Consider the following 24114-nt stretch of genomic DNA (forward strand, 5'->3'; position numbering starts at 1 on the left):
GTTGAAATTAATTTTAGCTTATGGATATAAGATGTGTTAAGACTAGCTCCATTTTCAAATTAATATTTGATGACTTTTCGTAAATCGCCGATTTTTTATGTCCCGTTAACGACTTTTCCACTTTGATTTTCGATATAAATTGTGATCTTGCACATTAGTGCTCAGATAAAATCAGCCCATGACAGCAAATTATTGATGGTCTCCATCAAAATCTGCATTTAAAATCTGAATTATTAATGGTAAAGTTTGACACACTTAACACGTATTTTAATATGAGGATTACAATCGAATTAGATACTGAGGTGCGACTGCTGTGTACGATGTACAAAAGGCGAAAACATAATTGATTTCAGCAGAAATATGTCGGTCCATAGTATTTGGCTGATTATCTGTCTGACATCACACGGGAGTAGTTATTAACAGCATCTAACAAAATGGCACTCAAACAAGTGAGCAATCAGTATCGTTTTAATTTTCCCATTTCTCCTGGTCTCGCTTTCCAGATATGATCCGAAGTTCTCCGGACGCACTTCGCATCGATCCGATTCGGTGTTTTAGAAACCTATTGTGTTTCGGGGCATGCTGCAGTGTTTTTCTAGTGTAACCCTCATCTGTTTTATTGGCGGTATCGATTATTCCATTTGAGACGTTAAAAATTTTCAATTCTTACAAGAGCTTTGTCAATATAAGATTATAAAATTGTGTTATCTAAGTGATTAAACAGCTTTGTTGCCTTTTTACCTACTTTGCCGTAAAGATATATATGTTTGGAATGATTACGAAATTATCTTGCATGACTTGGATAGATAAATATAAGGTAGAGAATTTAACCTTGAAGAGGGATACTAGTTATTCTGAAATGATTGTCTTATTTCAAAGCTTCGCAATTTGTTTTCAGTTTGCACACAAGGACGGTTTGTGTTAAGAGGTCGTTTTAAGGAACCTGCAGTTGAATGCTCGACGATCTTTAATTGGACTGAATTTAATAATCTATCGGATATTATCGATAGATATTTTTTCTTTTTTGCATGTAGATTTAAATGATTCTTTTAAAAAGAAATGACAACTGTTGACTATTGAAAAGTAAAGTCTATATCTCGAGAAAAAAAATACTTGAAATTAACCGCCTGGCCAAGTCTAGCTTTTTAAATCCATGAATTGAAAAAAAAAATAATCCCACACGTCTATGTATATATATGTGTTGTCAGTCATTCGTTTGAATTCAATCAGCAATATTAAGGTACAAATTAGTGTTGGTCCCGGAGGGGTATGGACCATTTATAAAAACACCACACGTGTATACAAATGTATATATACTTGGATTCTCGGTTTGATCACTCCGGGTTGCTAATTGGTCTCGGATTAATATGGACCCATTCGATGTGAACGCAATCGGGATTTGCACGTTTATTGCAGATTAACGTTGGGGTAACATTAATTCTTTAGTTGGCGGATTAAGGAGGTTTAACTACTGACGAATTTTCATCTGTACATGCATCTGTCGACTGTTCGACCGGACTGTTAACTCTTCTCGGTAAAATCCAGTACCATGTGATCTTTTCCAAGGGTTCACTGCAAAACAGATTTTTTTTCTGCTTATCAAGAGACGAGTACCTTAAGTATGAAGTACTGATAGTGGTACTCTTGGACTGTGTAGTTTTGTGTGTGAAAAATGTCCATTTATGTTGTACTATCTCGCACTCGGAAATAAGCCAAACTTGGATGTAATGTTAACAGAATTCTTTGAGAGGGCTGAACGGACGAATATTTAGCGCGTGTTATTAAGTAAGTATAATTTTCTTCTTTTTTAAAATAGAACAATAAATAAAATTTCAAAATGTAAGTATTTAATATTGATAATAGACGTAAAGCTAAACTGGAAAATATGGTGTACTTATTTTCATTTTCAGACACAAATTCTCTTTACATACTGTCCTTTACAAAAATTTAGATTATTGTGAATCAAATTTTGTATATTTACAATTAGATTATTGAGAATCAAAATTTGTACATGACAACTAGTTGTCATGTACACATTTTGATTCTCAATAATCTAAAATTTTGTAAACTAAAAGGACAATACAACTTGGTATAACTAAAATTTTTTGAAGAAAGTGGGTACAAAAAATGCCCCAGATATATAAATCAAATATCAAATCCGTACTTATTCCTCAGCTTTGGGCATGATGTTTAATTGATACAAATAATCCTAACAATTGTATACGCTGTACTCTGAATAGTGATAAGGGGTACTTGTAATTGTGAGATTCGTTTCTTTTACTGTAACAACCCCCTCCCCCCCCCCCCCCCAAAAAAAAAAAAAATTAAAAACAGGCGAGGATACCAAGGTTTCTTAAACCTTTGTTTATGTGAACTGATGTATTGGAAACGTTTCAAACTTAGCGTTCCAAAGTTCAAATTTATTTTCTTTTCAAATATATTCAATAACATTTCGATTTTGCAGTTAGCAACTTTTCTCGCCATTTGAACACACTACGTATTCGCTACCCGCCTACTTTCATTGCGTTGAAATTGTTTAAAAACTGCGAGAGGCGTGCTGCAACGTTTCTGCAAATATTATTTATCGACCCAAACTATTGTCATGATAGTTTACCTCAATGTAGATATTGGTACCGTAGAATTCGATTTAATTAGATTACATACAGGAGAATAATAGACTGAAATTGAATTCCCGATATTAATTTGTAGAATAAAGAGGACTTGTGAAAGACTGTAGGAATTTGACAGGACAGTGTTATGAATTTTGATCCAACCTTAAAAATCTTTTGACAGATGCGTTTAATATAAAAAAAGTTAAAACGATTTTTTCCAGGGCTGAACTGAAATCACAATGAAAGACCATAATCCCGTTTCCGACGAAAAGTTGGCAAGAATTCGGAAAAATGCTAGGGTTGTGTCCCCTTGGAAAAGAAAGCCTTTGATGAATACTGTGAAATCTGACCCAGGAAATATGCTGTATAAAGAGAGAGGAATAGATGAAAGTTCAGAGGAAACAATGTCTTTAAACCGATCCACAACATTTTATGAATTCGACAAGCAGATGACGTCAACAGACCCCCAACGAAGTCAGCATCACAATTTCCTCCGGCGCATGTCGTCTTTTAATCTTACCAAATCGAATACGATGCCAGAACTCTTTGACTCCGTCAAACTTAAGGATATACACGAAGAAACTATGTTTCGCCGGAATTATCGTGAAAATCTAGTCAAGAGACGTCTCCATACGACGTCAAATGTGACCGTACAACCGTTACAAAACGGTCGAATCAAAGTGAACGAACTCTTCATGCAAAACCCCAGTATTCTGGAACATATAAATTCAAAGGTGACAGATGAAGAAAAGAAGTTGGTTGCGGATTCTCGACGGAAGAGCATAGAGGAATCTGGTCTCTGGCAGTTGGCATCAGCACAGATGTTTAACCTAAAGGCCCAGAGGACCCACAATTTCGAAGACCATGCAATGGCTATATTCGCAAGAAAGGTCGCCATTAACAAAATGAGGCAAAGAATAGAGAAAAAGCTAGATTTACCCACAGACCATTTCTCCAGAATTGCTATGTTGCGCAGCAATGTTCAACATATCGAGAGACGCTTCCGGAATATAGTTCAGGGATCCTCCTCCGATAATGCTGGATCCACCCATATCCACGCCCTCCAGCGGTTCGATGTGGAAGACGACCAAAACAGAGACCCCAAATTCATGAAGCCAGGGGAAGTAAGTGAGAGGGGAAACTTCTGTCTATACAGATACTAGTACCAAATAAAGATGCCTAAAAAGCTTAAAGTAGAATATATTTCGGAAAAACACTGGCCAATTTACTAAAAAAGGAAATAGAATGAATGTGTGTCTAAAAAGCTCGAGGATAAATCATTAGTAGAGATGTTTTGAGCATATAAACCATCGGAGAGTAATGATGAAATTTGGTTTTCTTTTGTCTTTCAGGCACTGCAATTTTTTCGGCGATACGCTAGAATTGTCCTTATTATTCTCAAATGGATCGAGCTTATTATGGAGTAAGTTTGAATCAAACTTCCAAACTTCTTCAATAGTAAAGGAGCCTAATTTGTGTCTTAATTTGATCGACTCAACAATTTCTTTTTCTGTAATAGTTCAAGCGAGGGAAATAAACTGGAGAGAGAACTGAAGTCTTTCGTGGATATAGCGAACGAGGTCTCGTGTGAGAACGTGTCCAGATCTATGGACGAGTACGGACTATCATTTGACAAAAATTACTTTGTTGCGAAAAAGGAGGTAGGTAAACATATGAAAACCAACCTCGTTCAAAGAATAATTTCTTTCACGTAGGACGTCTTATTAGAAGGCATATTAAATGGGTTAGTCTATCAGGAATGTCAGCCTAAGTACATGTAGCATTCTAGACGCAGAATGTAAAGATTAAAATATCAGCCAAATTATGATAATGTCAAAATGTATGAAAATTAAAAAAAAAATACCCACTCTTCGTCTAGCTTCTATGAGATACACAAAAAGCATATTCCAAAATACAAATACCAATGTCCTATGTATTACCTGTTTAGATATTTTGTGTTTTATAGATCAACCACTTTATAGGATCAAATAGCATTTAGCCTTAGGACTGCAAAAAATAATGTTTGAAATACAAGATCCCGTTATACATGTTTATTTTAAGCGGGTTAGCGTTTGCGTAGAGAATTGATGCAATAAAATTCATGGTTTAAACGAACGTAAACTAAAGTCAGTTCGTGGATTAAACCCAAGGTCTTGCATTAAGTGATTAATTCTTTTGTTTATAAGTAAGTCTCGAAAGCTCTTTTTAATCGATGTTTAAATATGCATATGCATGTACTAAACATCAATTTAAATAAGATTCATATTCATGTTTAAAGTATCCAAAGTAGAAGTTATGAAATTATGGCAATTTAAAGAAGTAAAATGTTTTTATATATTCAAAGCAGATGTACTTGTATATATGTAGTCAAATATATTTTTTGTAGATATCACTCACACAAGACCACAGAAAAACTTTAACAACACGCTGGAATTTTCGAACTCCTGAAATGATCAAACAGGTACACGAAAGTCAAAATAGGAAAGTCTTGTTTATTATTTAAAAGATTGCCTTTATTTCAACAAGTGACGGAATCGGGTATTTAAATCTAGCCAGATTACATAACGGGATCAAGAGAAGTGATATCTTGAACGTCAAAATAAGATTACTTTGCTTGATAAACACGATTAACCAATACACCGAGAAACCTGATACATTTTGATCGTCGTGTTTCCTTTGATATTTTGTTGGGTGTAGGTGATGCATGGACTCCAGGCTTTGAGGTCACTCTCAGAGTACCCACTGGGGACCCAGGAAAAACTCTGCCAAGTCGCCTGGTACCAAACGTAAGTGTACCCACTCACCGTGTTAATTTACCTCAAAAGAGTGAAAAGATATATATTGACTATACATCAACGTACTGTGATAAACTACAGTACGACATATATATTCCAGAGGCTTCCTGTCCTATAAACAACCCCTGCTTATTCCTATAAACATGGGCACATCTTATAATTGATCAATGAATGATCTTTCCTTTTAAATCCGTCCTTGATCCCTTGGAGTTAAATTGTTCAATCATTTACCATTAACATTTCAGGAAACATTTCGTTGGTTCCATCTTCAATCTCGAGGGCATAAAAAATATGTTTAAGTAGAAACTAAAAACATAAAATTATTAATTCTATTTAGCATATAGTAAACTACATTTTTTGAATTGCATATATTCTGGTTTATTTACTTTATATAAAATTCCACTACATTTATAGATGTTTGAATGTTTGTTTACCAATGATCTAATATTAAAACGAGTAATCCCCCATTTTGTTTGTAACAACCTTGATTGGTCTTTCAGATTAGACTCATAGATTAGGCTTATGGGGATTAGAATAAAATGCTTCACCAATTTATTTATTTTCAGTCTCGGTCCAAAGAAAGCAATAGTTCGTCAAGGTCACGACGCAGAATCGTTTTATTTTATACTGGCTGGAACTGGTGAGTTGTCGTTTTTCAACGATGACCTTAAAATAATAAATTCCATTTCTTTTAATTAAGCCATTAATTGTATTTGTTGACACATATATTTTCCAGCGTTTGTCAAAAAGATGATGACAGATCCCAAAACAGGTGAAACACGTCTTAATACCGTAGCTCGTCTGACAAGAGGAATGAGCTTTGGCGTAAGTAGATCCTGGTCACGGCACCAGTAATTTAAAAAAAATATTTACTAAGGCTTTTTTATTATAGAATTAATGTTATGAAATGATATTATACATGTATTACATGTAACTAATATAGGCATGTAAAAATGATGACGCCGTTTGGATTGTCTCATGTTTATCATAAATACCTCTCTGTACAGTATTCGTGGGAAGACGGGGTAATGTATGATATTAGTATGAAATATTTTCATGCTAAATGGTTTGTTTTTTTATTTCAAGATGAACCCACACGAGTGATGTTATATTTATAGATTTAATATAGAGTTACTTGAAATAGGCTTACATTTTAATATGTTTTACATTTTAAGGCCAAAAAATTGAATACGTTTAATTTCTTTGAACTTGTGGGATGTATATTCACTCTGACGTGGGATAAGGATAGCTATCCCAGTGCATTTTGAAATTCTCTTTAGGACTTTTAATGATTGTTATGTTCTCTTGATCACAATATAGTGTAGATACGAAGCACACGTAGAAATGAATTTACATGATTCTTTTTTTAGATTCTTTTTTATTTTTGTTAGTTATCATGTCTCCTGTGTTTGAACTAGCTCGGATCCCATCTCTTTGGAGGAAACGCTAACTTGTTCACTTTTTTCATAATATGATTATTATTTCTTCCTTTTAAATAGCATTCCGAATTTTAGTAATTTGTTATTCATGAAACCTTATTTTCATTTTCATTTTGTGTTACAATTGTTGCTTAAAAATTATCCCACATTAACTCGAGCTTATTCTCAAATACAGGAAATCGGTCTCATATTCAATACTAAGAGGACAGCTACAGTAGAAAGTGCTACATCGATGGAGTTATTAGTAATTGGAAAAGAAGATTTCAATAGGATCTTTATGAACGATAATGATGAAGAGGAATCAGAGCATGTTAAGTTTCTAAGGTAAACAAATGCTTTATTCTGGATATAAATCACAGAGGTCATAGGGCTATTAGATCTAAAAAGCATCATTGTTTTTGTCTCTTATAGGCAAGTACCAATTATGCAAAACTGGCCTATTGATTGCCTTAGAGACGAGCCGGGAACGTGTATTCTTCATTATTTTAAGTAAGTATGACGAGTTTAAAAGTTTAAGGTGGTAAGGGACATCTGTCAATATAAAAGTAAATTAAAGTACATGACAATTAAAATACTTTCACCGGTTTAGAATTTTTAAAATTTTACAATATACGTTTAAAATTTGTTAAACTAGTAAAGATTTTAAAATTTTGTGTTGCAGAATTGTAAAAATCATGAATTAACGATTATTTCTTTGCACTGTTATAAAAAGGACGCATTATTGTAACATTTAATATAAATCATTTTACGAATACACTAAAAGAAACTCTGCGTAAAACAATACGCAGAAATATGCATCATTTTTCATAAATAGTATCTTTATAGCAATTACTTGTTCCTATAGTAACAGCAAAACATTGTAATAAAACCAAACGAAAACATCTCCCCTTGACCACCCGAGAATATTGATTTTTCAATGTTTTTTGTTTCTACTGTAGACGGGGTTCCTTAGTCACTGAAGACGGAAAGAAAAGCGAATGGTTATACTTTATTAAATCGGTTCGTATTTACATGTACTAGCGGATTGGGTATCTTTCACTGATATAACATACTTTTGTTGCATTAACATATATTTTAAATTGTTTTGTAAAACCTGGTATAAATTGTTTGTAGGGTTCTTGTGAAGTGCTAAAAAAGCTGAGAAACGTCAAAGCGAGGAAATCTTGTCAAATTAAAAGAAAGCCAGACCCAATCACTGAAATAGTGCTACCGGAACTTGGAGGGGGACCAGGTAAACTTGGTCGATCATTATGCATTTTTTCCAAACGAATACTATTATTTTTTATTGCAATTTGAATAAGATTTGGGATATTACTTTTTCATGCATTGGCAAGAGTCACTGGAAATGACCAAATGAAGGCAAATGAATAATAAAATGTTTATAAAAAACTACATGTAGTTATTATTTGACAAAATTTTGTAGTTTTGTTTAAGTCCCAAAATGATGTAGTCCTGATGTTTGTACTTTAGAGTGTAAGGTTGACACGGGGCAAAGACGGAGGAAGCACAAAATCTACATGAACACAGACGTATTTCAGGATATGGCCAATTATTATGAGGCTCTCAGAAGGGTACGTGGTATACATGAGGTTATGTCAATCAAACAGAGAGAGAGAGAGAGAGAGAGAGAGAGAGAGAGAGAGAGAGAGAGTTGCACTTATATAATGTAGAGGAACACATAAATAGTTTCTAGCCTAGCATACTGGTGATGCTACTTAGTTGATGGCTAATTAAAATTGTTGTTGTTGCAACTATGCTTTATTTATTTGTAGTTAAATAAAAGGTCAGCTATTGATATGTTTTGTAAAGCTATTATTTGTGAATGTAGAAATTAGCTAAGGAGGAGTTTAACAAAAACAACGAAGACGATGTCCATCTTCCTCCCCTCCCCTCAAACCCACACAGCAACCTGGTGTCTGTTCCGGAAGCGGAAGTAGAGAAAGAAAACGAGCTTCAAAATGATAAAAATAAAGACATTGTCGTTATGAATGGACCCACTGAAGAAAAAATAATCTGCATACCCAAAGTGGGTTGCAGAGACCCGTTCTCAAGTGTCTCTGAAAGTAAATTTATGACGGGGCCGAACTCTCGATACCACGCCCATTTTGTACGTATGTTTGGGACATTATCTTGACCTTTGCCCTCTTCCTGCCCTGTGTGTAACACCGTGTATCTCATGTAACAGGTTTGGTTCCTGCTAACCACGAATTGGTTGTTTGGGTGGATGGTGCTGGTGATTGGTGCACTTGTAATGTAATACTTGTACTAATTAATATGTACTCCGATTAATTTTAAAATGTAATATTTCCATACACTTGAACTAATTGATATAGTCTTACTAATGAATATATTGTCTCTAATACTACGCCTTTAAATAATACACATATAACCTTTATTAAATGAGTTGACATTTTATTATGAGTATATTAACATAGTGAATAGCATTTTTCCTCTTTCAATTTAATGGTAACGTAATTACTCATTGCATATAACTGAAATATCTAGTGAAGCTAAGATATCTATTTTTTATTAGGTCTTTCCACCTTTCAGGTGAAAGACCTTTTGTACTTCTTATGTTTTTTATTATTATTTTTCTCCTCTATTTTCCACGGGAAAACTTTTTTATTTCAAGAGATATTGAAACAAATTTTTCTTTATGTGATTGAACATCAAAAGTTATGATAACAAATGACCCTGTGCCTAATGACCCCAAGAACTTAAAAAGTTATTGCCCTTGTATACGAAAAGCTTGTTATCGCTACTCCTCTGAAACCATAAGAGATAGAGACTTGGTACTTTTACCAATGTCCTCAGTACACTTAGAGGGTTCTTCAATCTACTAATACCGAAAGGATCCGAGACCCCCTTCTATAAGTTATTTCCCCTGAAAGTATTTGAATTTCAATAAAATCACTTCCAACTTTTTTATTATTTATCATAGAGACTTCGGACCACTTGGGATGGAAGCGTCTACCTTGACCGAACAAAATGACATAAAGGTCAAAGGTCAAGGTCATTTTGAAATATGTTAATTAATCAGTTTTTACATCTCTTTTGTTAAGGGTGGTAGAAAAAAACTTTTTCATGGATGTAGTAGGGCATCTTAAGACATTTTAAAATATAGCCCCTTGGCTCATATCTTTGAATAATTACAGAGTGATTGCCCCTATTTACGAAAAGCTTGTTATCGCTACTCCTCTGAAACCATAAGAGATAGAAACTTGGAACTTTTACCAATGTCTTCAGTACACTTAGAGGGTTCTTCAATCTATTCATACCGAAAGAATCTGAGCCCCCTTCTAGTAGTTATTGCCCCTGAAAGTATTTACATTTCTATAAAACCACTTCCAACTTTTTTATTACTTATCATAGAGACTTCGGACCACTTGGGATAGAAGCGTCTACCTTGGCCGAACAAAATGACATAAAGGTCAAAGGTCAATGTCATCTGGAAATCTCTTAATTAATGGGTTTTTGTATCTCTTTTGTTTAGTATGGTAGAAAAAAAAATTTCATGGATGTAGTAGGACATCGTAAGACATTTCAAAATATAACCCTTTGACCCTTACCATGTAACAATTATAGAGTTATTGCCCCTATTGTACAAAATGCTTGTTATCGCCACTCCTCATTAACCGTTAGAGATAGAGACTTGAAACTTTTACTAATGTATTCAGTATACTTAGACGCTTCTTCACTCTACTCATACCGACAGGGTCCAAAGTCCCTTTCTAGCAGTTATTGCCCCTGAAAGTTTCGAACATTCAATAAAAAATACAAATAACTTTAAATCAATAATCATAGATACATCGAACCACTTGGTATTGAAGCGTCTACCTTGTCAGATGAAAATGACATTAAGGTCAAAGGTCAAGGTCAAGCAATAAAAAATTGCAAACTGAATCGTTTGACTTTTTTTTAATGAAGTAACGCAGTAAAATTACTTTATTCTATTGAAGCAATCTTATTTCAAACATAAAAAACAATGAGGTGGAAAGACCTCTAATTGTTCGAGAACAATTAGTCTACTAGTTGTATCTTGATATTTTTAAATACACTATGTACATGTATACATGTAAGACGCTCATTTACACACGGTTCGTATAAACGTCATGGGCAAAATACAATTTTTCTTACGAAACTGGAAAGTTTAACTTTTGTTATAACTAGGCCTTTTATATTAAACCTTGCAGATCATGCCGACATCTGCTATGTTGAAAAAAGACGAACCTCCAAAACAGAGAGTGGGTTCTGAGGAGGAAGACATTACGAAGAACGACTCTGTGTTTGTGAAGCTGGCTCTTCTGCAGAGCAAAGACGTGTTTGTAAGTTGTAATAACCATTTTTCCGCTACTTTAACGTTGTTTTGGAAATTAGTAAGTTACGTGCTTCTTTCAAAATTTATACATTTGTACCTAAAGCTATTTAAAGAAATGTTCACCTTGAAACAATTTTTCATAGTGCGATTTTTTGAAGATGTGGAGATAAAATAGCGCATATGCCCATTCGGTTTAGTCGTTAAATACTATTTTGAATTTATTTTTTTTTCAATTAAATCTATTCAAATATTATAATACAGATTTCTCAAAGCAAAACTTCTAACTATGTTCAGTTTTTAAGGTATTATGGGATATCTGTCGATATTAATGTGGATTAAAGTACATTTAAATTAAAATACTTTGAACGGTTTAGAATTTTTAAATTTAACAATATTTTGCCAAAAATAAGTTTCAGATTTTTGGAAATTTGTATTATTTTTCAAAACGTTCAATTGATGGGATACAAAATATATTTTTAATGTATGTCATCTCTTTACGTTTTTGTCGATTGAGTTCGGTTTGTTTTTGTTGGTTGAAATCGGTCTGTTTTCTATTAGATCTATTTAAACTATGAGAAAAATATGGAGCACAGACCCACTCTATTAAAAAAGGTGTTGAAGTTCTGAAAATGGCACTATTTGAAGGTTTTGATACAAATTCATCAGTTTGAATCAACATATCTCACATATTTAACATATTTAAAGGTTACAAATCGATGTTATGTTAAATATATATTGTTCACAATAATTCTTTATAAAAATTATAAGATTTGTCGATGATTAAATTTTTGAATATCTTATCCGTCCTTGTTTAGGCATTTTACACGCCTTATGCACCCATTTTCAAATTCTGGACCAGGTTAATGCATTTGAATGTTTTTTTTTTCAGAGTGCGTAATTTGTCAAAGCGCGTTGTAACATGACTGCTTGTAGTATATATATATGAATGATGAACAAGAAATATCTTCATATCCAGAATCGGATTTGGCAATTTGACTCTGTTCAATTTCACGTTGTATGAATTGCGGAGGTTTTTGTTGCAGGGTTTGGATACTTTGACAGGATGGGGCAGTGAAGACCTGGACGACATGCTCAACGAATCTCCCACCACGTGCCTTGTACGTTAAATTTAAAACAGCATTTCTTAGAATTAAGTCTTATACTGTGGGGTTTTTCGATCAATTTTCGTGACTTTCAATTTTCGTTGACTCTTTAAAACACAGTTTTGATGATATTCGTGGACAATCGCTTTACCGAAACACATTGTTAAAATTTATATACACTTTGTAAAACATTTAATTTTGTTGCTTAGGACAACATTCAATTCCCTGAACAATGCTGCTTATATTGAATACTGATGAAACCCTCAGAATCAAACGTTTGCAGGAAATTATTATATATATAACAAAATACTTTAATGTTTTTTAAGGTCAGCAAAGGAGCCGAAGTCGTCATGCTTTCGAAGAAAGTGTTCCTTAAATACATCAATGAAACTGTACGCAATAATTTGCGCGAATCTATTCGTGCTTATCCACGTGAACAGAAACTCCAAGAAAACTTTCAAAACAAACTGGACTGGGAAGACTACAAGAGCTCTCTGGTTGATACAGTGTTATACTCGCCTTGTGGAAGTTTCCAGTCTCCCATACCTATATAACAGTCGTGGAAAAATCTACGTGTTTTAAAATTTATAAGACAGACTGTTACATATTTCAGTCTCCATACCTATATAAAAGAACTTTCTGGAAGAATCTTCATGTTTTTAAGACGAATAAGACTTGTTTCATAATTTATTCCACAACAAAATGAAATTCGTACAAGGAGTAAATCCTCAAATGATGCGTACAAGTAATATTCAATGTAGAAGGGCGTGTGTGTTTTTGGAACAAACAATGTACAGCCACTCCTTCGTCTGATAACAACAATACAGAAATTTTTGATTACATTTTATTGAAAAAGAGTTGTATAATATCAAATCAACTGTTGCTTATGAAAACTTGGACTGACATTGTGTTTAATTTAAATTTCAATACCAATATGGAATGTTTCTTTACATAAATAATGGACAATTCTGATTGGTACTGCCAGAACGTACATTGTATACATCTATGACTGGAAGGAGTAAGAATCACGGTTAAGTAGCTAATTCATATGTATTCATAAAATGTGTTGATGTATTTTAATAAAATGTTATTTTTTTTTAAATTAGGTGTTCAGTCTGTTTGTTCAACCATAAACATGAAAACACCGGTATTTTCGTATCAATATTTCGCTATATGGCATTTCTTGAAAGTTTCTTACAAATAACAAACGCAAGTGCTGGTCAGTGATCAGGTGCGTCTGGCTCTCGGAGTTGCTAACATCCCGGCAGGAGTAGAGAAAGCCACTTTACCCGAACGTTTTATAACAAATGTATTTCTTTTCGCTCTTAGTCTACTGTATGTCGATGGACTTAAGGTTTCTGGCTCAGGGATCTCTATAACTGTCTCTTCTTCACTGCTGTCAAAGTCGGAATCATCCGTCACAGGGGTGCGTGTATTCAGCGAGTCATTGGCTTCGTCTGCTTCGTTGTTCGATTCTTTCTCATCGTCTATTGCGGAATCAGAACCTTCATTAGAAATTTTGTCTTTAAGGTTGGAGCTGTCAGAAGCTGAATTTTCACTTACCTTATCCGTTTCGTCTTTGGTGGACTCATTATTCGGTCCACGCGGTGTGAATTCTCTAGGCGTTTCTCGTTTTGAATTTCTACTAGTACTGTCCTTCCCTCTCGTTTCGCTACCCGTCGATTCTTTTGCTTCTTTTCTTTCTTTGGACTCTTTGTTGTCAGGGATGGATTTGTCAACCTTTTCACTACTTGGTCGAGTCTGTTTACCATGATCTACAGAATTTGAACTACTATTCACAGATTTTGTATCTTCGTCAGACGGTTTTCTGGCTCTATTTGCATACCAGCCTCTATAGGGTTTTCTTTTTTCATCTTTTTTGGCTATCATATCTCTCTTAATAGCCGCCCATCCACCGGTTTTCTTGGCGTGTGCGATATCTAACTCTTCTTCACTGCGCTCATCTTTAATTTTGGACATTATTTCTTTTTTGACAAAATTCCATCCAACTTTCTTGTCTTGGGCGGTATCTGACTCTTCTGAAGTTTTCTCATCTTTTCCTTTAGATATCAGTTCCTTTTTCACTGTACCCCATCCACCCTTTCTCTTGGCACGTGCACCGGTGTTTAACTCTTGTTTGTTCTTAGCACTATTTTGGTTCTTTTCTGTATTTTCCTCTGTATCAGAGTTCGATTCTTCTTGCTCGACGCGTCTAGGCTTAAGGGACTGTTTAGCCTTTGCTTTCATTTCTTTCCTATGTTTCTCAGCCATTTCAGAAAGTTTGTTGGCTGGCTTGGGCTTTTCATCTTGAGCAAATGCAAGCATTCTCTGAGTTCTCACTTGATCTTGGCGTCTGTTTCGGCCTTCGTATTCATCGGAGGCTATGGCCTACAATAGAACAAAAAAAATCATTTCAATATTAGAATAAAATTTTACCATTTACCTTTTGTATGAAAACGCATTCATTTCTCATCTCATTGTTTTGACATCAGATATCTCCAAAATACCTAAAGAATGTTATCGAATTAATTTCCAGGACCTTTATCGGACTTGCATACCTTATAAGTCAACAGCTTTGTGAATTTTTCGGAGCCGACTTCAAATCTCGCATTCAAAACGACGTCGGTGTCCTTTGGTCCCGTTGTGACTTTGCCAGACCATTCGTGTGGAGGCTCGTGTATAAGGTGGGACCAACCTTTGCTGGTCAAAATGGCAACATCATGCACTTCGTCATAAATCTTGTATGAAAAAAGATATTCTTGCTTTGCACGCAAATATCCCGTTCTTGGTTCCTGTATTTTAACCAGCTTCTGAGCATCTATGGAACGATCAGGGTACGGGGACCATTGGTTTGAGGGAATATCCACATTAATGAAACCGAAATATAGTGGAGTACTCTCAACCACATTTACGCTAAGCTTGTTCTGAACTGTCAAAAGATACAGTCCATGTCTCACAGGGTTGATGCACAAGGACAATTTTTCTTCCTCTTCGTCAAAGAACCACGTCATGAACGAATCTGTGTTGTACAGTTTATCTGAAATGAACTTTAATGATGGATATATTACCGATTTGAAATACTCAGTCCTAAACTCCAATGTAGTTTCTTCCGACATTGTAATTGAATACGGGTTTGGAAAGAGAGGGTGTAACTTGAGCTGCTCGCCATCTTCGGTAAGACCTAGTTTGGTCATGCTTGCAGGAAATCCCATGATTGGTTTTAAGTTGCAGCTAGAGCTAAAATAAACTCGATAGTTACAAATTGTTTTCAAGGAACCATCGTTTTCGTCTTTGATGCTTATTTCCAGAGCACATTTCTGAAAACCAGGACAGGTAACCTTAATATGCAACTTTTTCCCAAACACCCAGTACATGACATGGCGAGAGAGATCAGTCCCTTCTTTGTCGGTAAAAGAACAATGAAAAGTTAAGTCATTCTGCAAATCGAACTCTATATCCAAAATATCCTTGAAGCACTCAATTTCGTTGGTAACATGCGTAAGTGGAATAACCCCTGCATCTAGAGTGTCATCTGCAGGCCCCCATTGCTGACGATTATGCACAAGAAACACACCAAATATGTCCACGTTTGGTTTGGTGAATTCAAGACAATATGTACACAAGTAAAGGTAGTCACGGCATTCGCAACTCAAATCCCTGAAGAATACATGAAGAAAGTATGTACCCTTCTGCATTGCGAAAACCTCGATTGAAACAGTTTTCCCTTCAAAATCGGATTCAATGCTCACATAAGGATGACGGTAATTCTTGATTTCTTTCTTTTTCTTGGGAGGATTTTGATTAACAATGGATGTCGTAAAAACATACATTGCATCGGCCGGGTACGTAAAGGTAATTATCAAGTGACTACCGTTACATTTCACGTTGTACGCAACTTTAGACTGCAAGTCAAATCCGTGGTGGAAGAAAAAGGGCGACACACAGGCCATATCGTACCACTCAGATTCCTGGACGGGTCTACAGAGCAGCTGCCAGTACTCAATGTCCGGAAGATGGGTATAGACGAAGCGGGAGGGGTCCGGAAGACTGTAGAATTCGCCAATCTTGCCTCTCATGGCCTTCATCCATGCCGTTTCCGATTCCGGTTCCGTTTTCTCGTCGTTCATTTTTTTCATGTCTTTTAACCCTGGCAAACTAGGGTCCACAAATCGCCATTTCCCTTGTATCATAACTGCACACCAGACTGCTTTGACTGCTCGTTTTCCCGGATTTGGACTTGGGTCCCTGCTATATATCCTCCTTCTGCCCTCAATGACCGCGCACTCAATATTCAACATTCTGAAACACGAAAAGAAAAATGCATTTTTATGTCCATATCAAATGTTCAAATTAAACGAATTCTTAGTATGATGTTTACGGTTACATGCAAAATTCAAGCTCATTTGTTTAAGTGATACTTATATTCCTTACCCGCAAAATTTGTAGAAAAGATGAACTTGTGCATAACCAGCAAACTCAGATTTATCGCCTTGGTCTAATGGTGGAATCTTGTGAGAATGTTGTGACATCCACTTCATGGTAATTCGAACTCTCAGTTCATCATCGTCAACCACACTTTTCATGTGCCTGATGAACTTGATGAAATCGTTGAAGCTCTTTGCTTTCTGTAAGATTTTAAAAAGAAAAGATGCAACAATATACATGTAAAAGAAAAAGATATATACAAATTAATTTTGGTTCTTCAAACTCAGTATAACAATAAAAGTATGGATAAACCTGGAAAATCCGTGATTATTATTGAAAAAAAAACATTTTTTAAAATTATGTATGACAAAATCTAAATGTTTGAAAACAAATTTAACATTAGTCGTGTATGTACAATGCAATATAATAGCATTATAAGTGCCTTTGCAAAGTTTTTAAGACTTTTTAGTTTCACCAAAGAAATGTATTGTTATACTTTTGGTCCAGTTATACCATTGTATTATGAGCCATTGTTCTTTTATAAAAAATGTACCAATATTATTTATAAAAATATTAACACTAAAGACAAAACTCCAGCTTCTGTTGTCAGATGGAACTCTGAAATGTTACTTAATGGTTATTTAGAAAAAAACCAACAAAGTTGTATTCAAAATATGTTTAATGTGACCAAAGATTCTGCTGCTCAATGGTTCCAGTATAGGATTTTACACAGAATTCTCCCAGTTAAAAATTATCTGAAGAAGATAAAAGCTACTGATAACGATGATTGCACATTCTGTGGTAATTCTACTGAAACTATTGAGCATATTTTTGTTAGTTGTTCCCATTCATTAGCCATGTGGAATCAGTTTAGTATTCACATTTATAATACTACTTCAGAAAGAGTTGGTTCAATATATCAAATGTCATTTTTGGAAATTGTCCTCTTCTAGATACAAACATGGTTGTGAATTTCCTTATTTTTATGGAAAACTATTCATTTTTTATTGTTCTAAACAAAACAAACTTCCATGTTTATCTGGTTTATTATGTTACTTAAAAGTGAAATATGAAATTGAAAAATGTATATCTTATAAAAATTCTGAAATGAAAATATTTGACAAAAGATGGACTTTGTGGAGAAATATTTTTCAAGAGTAGACTCGTATACTTTCTTTTCTGTACGTTGTATCAACTATATTCCTCAAGCTATTTATTGTATATTCTTGTTGAGATTGTATGAGTGTGTGTATGAATGTCTATGTGAAAATTTATAAATTGGCAAATAAAAAAAATCTAAATTACAGACTGAATTACAATTTAAGTTTTAATATTTTAATGTAATGTAAAATTAATTATACATTTGTGCAAACATTTAGAATTGAATGCGTAAAAGATCGAAAATTTTACCTTAAGATTCAAAGTTTCTTCAATTGACTGAAAAGATTTCATATCAGGAGGTTTTGGCATGAAAATTGGGAATGGGAGAGGGTATCCTCGCTCGGTCCTCGGGGCCGGTACATTGAAATGTCGTACGCCCATCTGCGCTCTATGCAGAATATCAGGAGTGGGTACCGTTTTGAAAAAGCCCCACTTTTTCACAAACTCTCTAATCGGTTTTAAATTTGCATCAGCAAGACTGAAATCAAAGACAAGAGGATCGTAAGGTGCTTTGAAGTAAGCAGAGAGATCTTCAGACAGGGTCAAGTCAAATTTCTCGTCATCTTCGTCGTGTTCCTCTACGTATGGTACCGCGTCAACCTGCGGTTGTTTTGGTGGAATGTCATCGATGGGGGCCGATTCATCAAACACAATGTCTCGAACAGTTCTTGGTGTATTTTTCCTCGCAGTTTCTTGTGGCGGCTCATCTTCTTCTTCTTCATCCTCGGGCGGTTGTTCTTCCTCCTCCACTTGTGATTGTTTTGTTTGTAGTAGTTGTTGATTCTCTGCGCCTGTGCCGTTTCTTTCATTTATCGTTTCGTCCTCTACGCGTGTCTCTATTGGTTCATTCTCTGTGCTTGCTCCACTGCTCTCTTGTGGAACATTCCTTTCTTGATCGTCTTCAACCACTTCATTGTTTATGTCATCATTTATTGGTTCCTCCACGACTACCGATTCTTGTTCTTCCACAATCTCTTCCTTGTCTTTTTCTTCCACATTGGCATTTTCCAAACCCTCTTCCTCGCCGGTTGAATCTTCTTCCTCTACTGGCAAAAGATCTATCCTTATCTTGGGCTGTTCGTCCGGCACATCCTCATCGTTGAAGATCGTATTTGGCGGCGCAACATTGTAAAAATCCGAGTTCGTTAATCCTCGAAAAAATTCGGTTGAATTTTCGGTCCCAAAAGTAAATTTATCGTAATTATTGTTTTGAAATTCATCATAAGAATCTTCCTGCACTGTTGGGGAGTTTTCAATCTGTAAAAAAATGTATCGTGATTAAAACTAAATTTGTTTACCGTATTCAAAAATACCCGATGACAGCTGTAAATGACAGAAAATTAACGCATCCACTTATAAAATCCCCTCTATTAACAGTGAATAGACTTACTTCGTCTTGGATAGTTTCGTCTGGATGTGGTGAATTTGAAGATTTAGAAGTACCAGATCCCATCCTCTTTTAAGGCATTTTCGTCTTTAGATGTTAAAACTGAATCTAGCACATCACCTCGGTGTTCCAGTTATTATAAAGCACCGAGAAATTGCATTAAACGACGTGGGACAACTGGTACGTGGTATCTTGCTTGACACCATTATGCCATGGTTATGTGTTATTTAATGACAATTTCATACCAAGGGACAAAACAAGGAGCTTTAATATACTTTTATCTGATTTAAAGACTTGGCGATGAATTTGATTGGTCTTTAATTAATTGTTTAAATTCTCGCTGGTCCGGAAAGATTGTCAAATGATGTTAAAATTTTTAGAGCTTTTGATGTTACAAAAAACACTGTAACCACATATTGTTTGAAATTCTAATTCATACCTCCTTCAAAAATTAATAATCAATGGACATAGTTTTCCACGTGTCGGGTTAAATGATTGTCGGGTGCGTTTGCCCTTTTCAACCAAATTCCATACTTCCCCTAAGATTTGCGATCGAATTCTTATACTCAGAGAATCTGGTGCATAATCTTCAATATTTGTGGGAACACATAGCAACTAATAACAATTGCCTCATCTCTTTAAAATGGTCTTCGTTGTCATGACCTCAGAATTGTTAGAACCGTAAGTACAGGTGTTATTTCAAAATCTGTAGATGACAATATAGACCATAAAAGGGCTTGCGGTAAAGCATTGTTGACTGTTGTTGTTATCCGCCACTGCTATAAACAGTCAAAAGTCTGCAATAAACCATGGATACATGTAACCCATGATAGCAGTAGTACTAGTGGAATTGGGTGGCCGATAAATGATTAGTATGGTCGTAAGTTGCAGGGCTGCATTTTACAAAAGAACTTATGACAAAGTCGTAAATATTTACAGCCTCGTAAAATGATCTTTAAAGAACGAAATTGACATAAAATCATTTGTTTACAAATATTTCAATTCCCATAATTTTCCAGCCATAAGATAAATTAATGATTAGCTGGTGATTAATTAGCATTCATTAATTTGGTCTTTAGTCGTAAGTTCTTTTGTAAAACGCAGCCCAGGATGTTCTGTAAAACGCAGCTGCTGCAAAGGAAACGCGTACATTTCTCATACATACAAATGTAAGTTTTTGCTGTAAAACACACCGGCGTAACAAAACAGTTAATGGGCTATGAGAGGATTTGGGACAACACCTCGCAAAGGTGGCTAAAAAAAGGCCCTTAGTATTGTTTGAAATGTAATAATTCTGGTTTTATACGAAATTAAGTAATAGTAATAACAGGATATAAATGATTCTTATGAAAATAAAACCAGGAAATCAGTTGTGCATACCAACAAATTGGAATTTGCGGAGGTTGATACATAATAATTTTTTTTTTAATATAAATGCCTGGTAAAAAAAAAATGCGGCAAATGAAAATCATATTCGAGTCGAAAAAATAATTTCTTAAAAGAAAAAAAAAAGAAATGCGAATAAAATAAAATTAATTTTTTGTTATAAAAGAAGTCATTTGCAAAAAACGTCACTTATACAAAATGATAACTTATAGTATCGTATGTCACTGTAGTTTTATTTAATCCCGCACGTCCCATTTTAAATAAAGCTGCTAAAATGAATTTTACCCAACTGCATTTTCATGATGACTGGGGAAACAAAATTCACTTTTATCAATCCGGAACGTTGATCAACCCTATTGCGATTATTATTCTAATTTTACACATAACATATTCTTAATCTTTATAGTGTTTTATTTGAATATGTTCTTCTTTTGATCTGGAATGTGTTGTTCTAACCACGAACTATGTATTTTATGACAGGAAATTTGATTTGAAGGAGAAATAACGTGAGAAGAGAAACGTTGAAGATTAAACTTAAAAAGAAGACAGGTGATTACGAGTTTACAGAATACTTATGAAATAATAGTTTAAATGCCAAATTTCAGTTTTCATTTTACTTGTTCAAAACAGTTTCCTTCACTGACATATCTGTTACCGAGCAGCCGAGAATCTTGCAGGGACTGACAAGCAATAAATCAGTTGCAAATTATGTAATAATTCACGCTTCATTTAGCCTAGTTTTTATTTTTATTTCCATGCACATTGTGTTTACTTAATGCCCCGTGGCAAGATTTGATTGGTAATATTTGTTGTAAAATCAATTTTGAAATCATAAACGAAAAAGGCATAGTAGCAATGACATATTTTCATAGATTTTGAAAGACGGAAAGAAGGATATTAGTTACTTTATTTGAAAGGTAATTTATTTGGTTGTTATACATTGTAGGTGCTAAAGTACATGTGATTGTCAATATGTATATTTTAGTTCTTTTTCATTCAGCAATGACTAGAAATACTGATCTATTGATAAATATCTAAACACTTGATATATATGTCCATCTATGTTTCAGCTGTTCTTTGTTGACCATGGTGAAGGACAATTTCGTTCAGACATTCCTGGAGAGTCGACTTACGACCCTCCATAATGCCAGTGCTCCATCCGTCACCAACTACAAACAGAAGATCATTGCATTTATTGTTGCTACTGTTCTCATTTCTCTTTTGCCAATTTTGCATATAGGTAAGACAAAAAAATTGAATTTAAACTACTTTCTCTATTTTAGGTAAAAACTGTATCATGAAAACAAGAATATAATTAGTTTTACATGAAACACTCAGAACAGGCTTATTTGAGAAGTTTAGAAAAATATTTTAAACATATGTACCGGTATATCATATACAGAAATAGAATTTGTTTTCAGTCTGAGTAAGATTTTTATTTTGAAAAACTAATTCACTGTGTTATTTGGTTTTAGGAGTATTTTATGCTAAAATATGGGTTCCACAAAAAGGATACATTGACAAAAGAACCTGTTCAAATACATGCTTTGATACCATCTTCAGAGGTTTGTAGTCATTAATCATGGAATATGTGATGTTAATTTATATGTTTAACCATTGTGATTTTAGCTTGAAACTAAAAATGGTGACTAAAGTTGTTTTTTCAATTGCCTAGGTTCCTATGAGAATCCAGGAGCTACCCCGTACAAACATGTTTATTTCAACGCTACCTGGCAGACGTCTCGTATCTGGATATTTACTGTTGTGTTCATTCTACTGGCTTACGAGAGCATCAAATACCTGATTCCATTGATGAGACGTAGGAAACTGAGGACCAGCATGTTTTGCCTGTACCTTGTTAACCTGTATCCCCACTACTACTCCTGGTGGTCCTACTTCAGCTACTACAATGAGGACTTCTACAACTACTTCAAACATCACTTCATGTTCACAGTCACGGAAATCATCGCCACCTGCATTGTGTTGAACCTTTGTGACCGCAAAAATGAGGTGGTGTCTTGGAAGGTTTTTGCCATCGTCAGCATTAATATGATGCATATCTTAGTCAGCGGGTTGGATCAATTTGTCAGTCATGTCCTTCAAGGGAAAGGAACAAACTTCCAGAGTGCCCGTGATATTGGACTCATGATTCCAGATTCCCTCCATGTGATCATTCCAATATGGCAGCTTTTTAAGTCTGCAAAAAATAGAGAAGTCCGATTGAATGAGCTGTGTAATCGAGAGGAGATCATCATGTGTATTGTTTTTGTTTCCATTTTCACTCTCATTGGTAGACTCATGTAAGAGAAGATCACAGGTATCTTACAATGTATCTCTGTTAAATTTTTTTTAACAATATAATCAATACATTTGATATGTAAGTTGATGCTAGCTGTATTTCTTTCTGTGCTTGGCATGTTGTTAAATACATGGAACATCTACATGTTTTCTTCAATAACTAGCATGAACATATGATAAAAGTGAGTTAGCTGTATGTTTAAAAAACACATTTGTGTGCAGTTTTAAAAACTGAAATATTGCTGATTTTTTAAAATGTGATTTCTCATCTTGTAATATAAATATATGGGATGACTGACTTGTAGACCCCTAAAAATGTATATTTTTTAACTTTATTGATTCATAATTGGTAAAATGTTATTCAAGAAACTTTACTACTTGTTAAATTGTATAGAGCTTTTATGTGTACATGTATTACTTTACCTTAATGTATTGAGTATTTATATATACTTAGGTATATACCTAGTCACTGTTATATCTCTGTAGTCCAGAGACTAAGTGTGAGACATACAATGGGTGTGGAGAGTTGTTTTCAAATGCTCATTCCGCAATATTCTTTCATTGAGTTATCTTTCTTGGTTGTTCATAGTTCTAACGGTTGTGACTATCTTTACATTCCATGCCATGCAATTACATGAATGTGTTCAGAATAAGATTTACAAAATCATTATTAATTTCATATACCAATGTACGTGTATTTTATATGCATTACAACATTTTGAAATCGTTTAAAAGTTTATAAAATATATTATTCAGTTACTTTATTGATGAATCAATGACAAAGAAAACATCAATGATAAATAATATTTAATCAGAAGCTATTTGTTTTGTAGTTTTTTCTTTTAATTCAGTCGTATTTGGCGATACCGGAAGAGATTATGTTGAAAGAAGTATTAAAGAGATTCATATCATTATGATAAAATTGATGGCAGTTCCAAATTTGGACATGCATGACTATTACGTAATTGTACACTATATATGCGTTCATAACTGACAATCCCCATTTAATTACAAAAATATGTTTACTAAACTGTGGCAGAAACGTATATACATTGTATAAATGTCCCTGATACTGTTTTATTGTGTAATGATCTTGATTAAATTTGGAACAAAAGTTCGCGAATTTTATCCACAGAGCATCTGGTTCAACTCATCAGTCTGTCGGAACTAGGAACAATGCCCTTAAACAA

At 34.4% G+C, this 24114-nt stretch overlaps 3 protein-coding genes across 6 annotated transcripts; 2 read left to right on the forward strand and 1 right to left on the reverse strand.

Annotated features, from left to right (window-relative positions):
• Positions 1 to 1175: 1175 nt before the first annotated feature.
• On the forward strand, positions 1176 to 13369 carry LOC128193205 (uncharacterized). 3 transcript variants are annotated; one of them, XM_052866533.1, is made up of 18 exons: positions 1181 to 1785; positions 2834 to 3736; positions 3965 to 4035; positions 4132 to 4273; positions 4999 to 5073; positions 5310 to 5398; positions 5974 to 6047; positions 6144 to 6232; positions 6415 to 6432; positions 7022 to 7170; positions 7258 to 7335; positions 7785 to 7845; positions 7960 to 8077; positions 8317 to 8417; positions 8675 to 8953; positions 11040 to 11171; positions 12208 to 12282; positions 12594 to 13369. In XM_052866533.1, exons 2-18 carry the CDS (start codon positions 2852 to 2854, stop codon positions 12819 to 12821), a joined length of 2664 nt encoding a protein of 887 aa, XP_052722493.1. In that variant the 5' UTR covers positions 1181 to 1785; positions 2834 to 2851; the 3' UTR covers positions 12822 to 13369. The 3 variants fall into 3 exon arrangements, with proteins under 3 accessions (XP_052722495.1, XP_052722493.1, XP_052722494.1); XM_052866535.1 differs by lacking the exon at positions 8675 to 8953 and having other exon boundaries at positions 1176 to 1785; XM_052866534.1 differs by lacking the exon at positions 6415 to 6432 and having other exon boundaries at positions 1183 to 1785.
• On the reverse strand, positions 13118 to 19498 carry LOC128193204 (uncharacterized). Of its 2 annotated transcripts, XM_052866532.1 has the most exons (6): positions 19244 to 19498; positions 18103 to 19110; positions 16699 to 16892; positions 14826 to 16566; positions 13831 to 14655; positions 13590 to 13754 (listed from the first exon to the last, which is right to left on the reverse strand). In XM_052866532.1, exons 1-6 carry the CDS (start codon positions 19304 to 19306, stop codon positions 13704 to 13706), a joined length of 3882 nt encoding a protein of 1293 aa, XP_052722492.1. In that variant the 5' UTR covers positions 19307 to 19498; the 3' UTR covers positions 13590 to 13703. The 2 variants fall into 2 exon arrangements, with proteins under 2 accessions (XP_052722491.1, XP_052722492.1); XM_052866531.1 differs by having other exon boundaries at positions 13118 to 14655.
• A 1542-nt stretch (positions 19499 to 21040) lies between these two features.
• On the forward strand, positions 21041 to 23739 carry LOC128155208 (uncharacterized). Its single transcript, XM_052816808.1, has 4 exons — positions 21041 to 21175; positions 21697 to 21866; positions 22102 to 22191; positions 22302 to 23739. The coding sequence occupies exons 2-4, from the start codon at positions 21713 to 21715 to the stop codon at positions 22928 to 22930; spliced, it is 873 nt and encodes a 290-aa protein (XP_052672768.1). The 5' UTR covers positions 21041 to 21175; positions 21697 to 21712; the 3' UTR covers positions 22931 to 23739.
• The last annotated feature ends 375 nt before the right edge of the window (positions 23740 to 24114 follow it).

The sequence above is a fragment of the Crassostrea angulata genome, chromosome 7 (genome assembly GCF_025612915.1).
Source record: "Crassostrea angulata isolate pt1a10 chromosome 7, ASM2561291v2, whole genome shotgun sequence".
Lineage (NCBI taxonomy): Eukaryota > Metazoa > Mollusca > Bivalvia > Ostreida > Ostreidae > Magallana > Magallana angulata.

Bases quoted from the DNA above. Each gene is read 5' to 3' on its own strand.
- LOC128155208 (XM_052816808.1), top strand. From the start codon at position 21,713: ATGGTGAAGGACAATTTCGTTCAGACATTCCTGGAGAGTCGACTTACG. The intron at 21,867-22,101 runs GTAAGACAAAAA...ATTTGGTTTTAG, and splicing joins TTTGCCAATTTTGCATATAG to GAGTATTTTATGCTAAAATA. The intron at 22,192-22,301 runs GTTTGTAGTCAT...TCAATTGCCTAG, and splicing joins CTTTGATACCATCTTCAGAG to GTTCCTATGAGAATCCAGGA.
- LOC128193205 (XM_052866533.1), top strand. From the start codon at position 2,852: ATGAAAGACCATAATCCCGTTTCCGACGAAAAGTTGGCAAGAATTCGG. The intron at 3,737-3,964 runs GTAAGTGAGAGG...TTTGTCTTTCAG, and splicing joins AATTCATGAAGCCAGGGGAA to GCACTGCAATTTTTTCGGCG. The intron at 7,336-7,784 runs GTAAGTATGACG...TTTCTACTGTAG, and splicing joins TGTATTCTTCATTATTTTAA to ACGGGGTTCCTTAGTCACTG.
- LOC128193204 (XM_052866531.1), bottom strand. From the start codon at position 19,306: ATGGGATCTGGTACTTCTAAATCTTCAAATTCACCACATCCAGACGAA. The intron at 16,567-16,698 runs GTAAGGAATATA...TTCGTGTTTCAG, and splicing joins CTTTTCTACAAATTTTGCGG to AATGTTGAATATTGAGTGCG. The intron at 14,656-14,825 runs GTATGCAAGTCC...GTTCTATTGTAG, and splicing joins CAAAGCTGTTGACTTATAAG to GCCATAGCCTCCGATGAATA.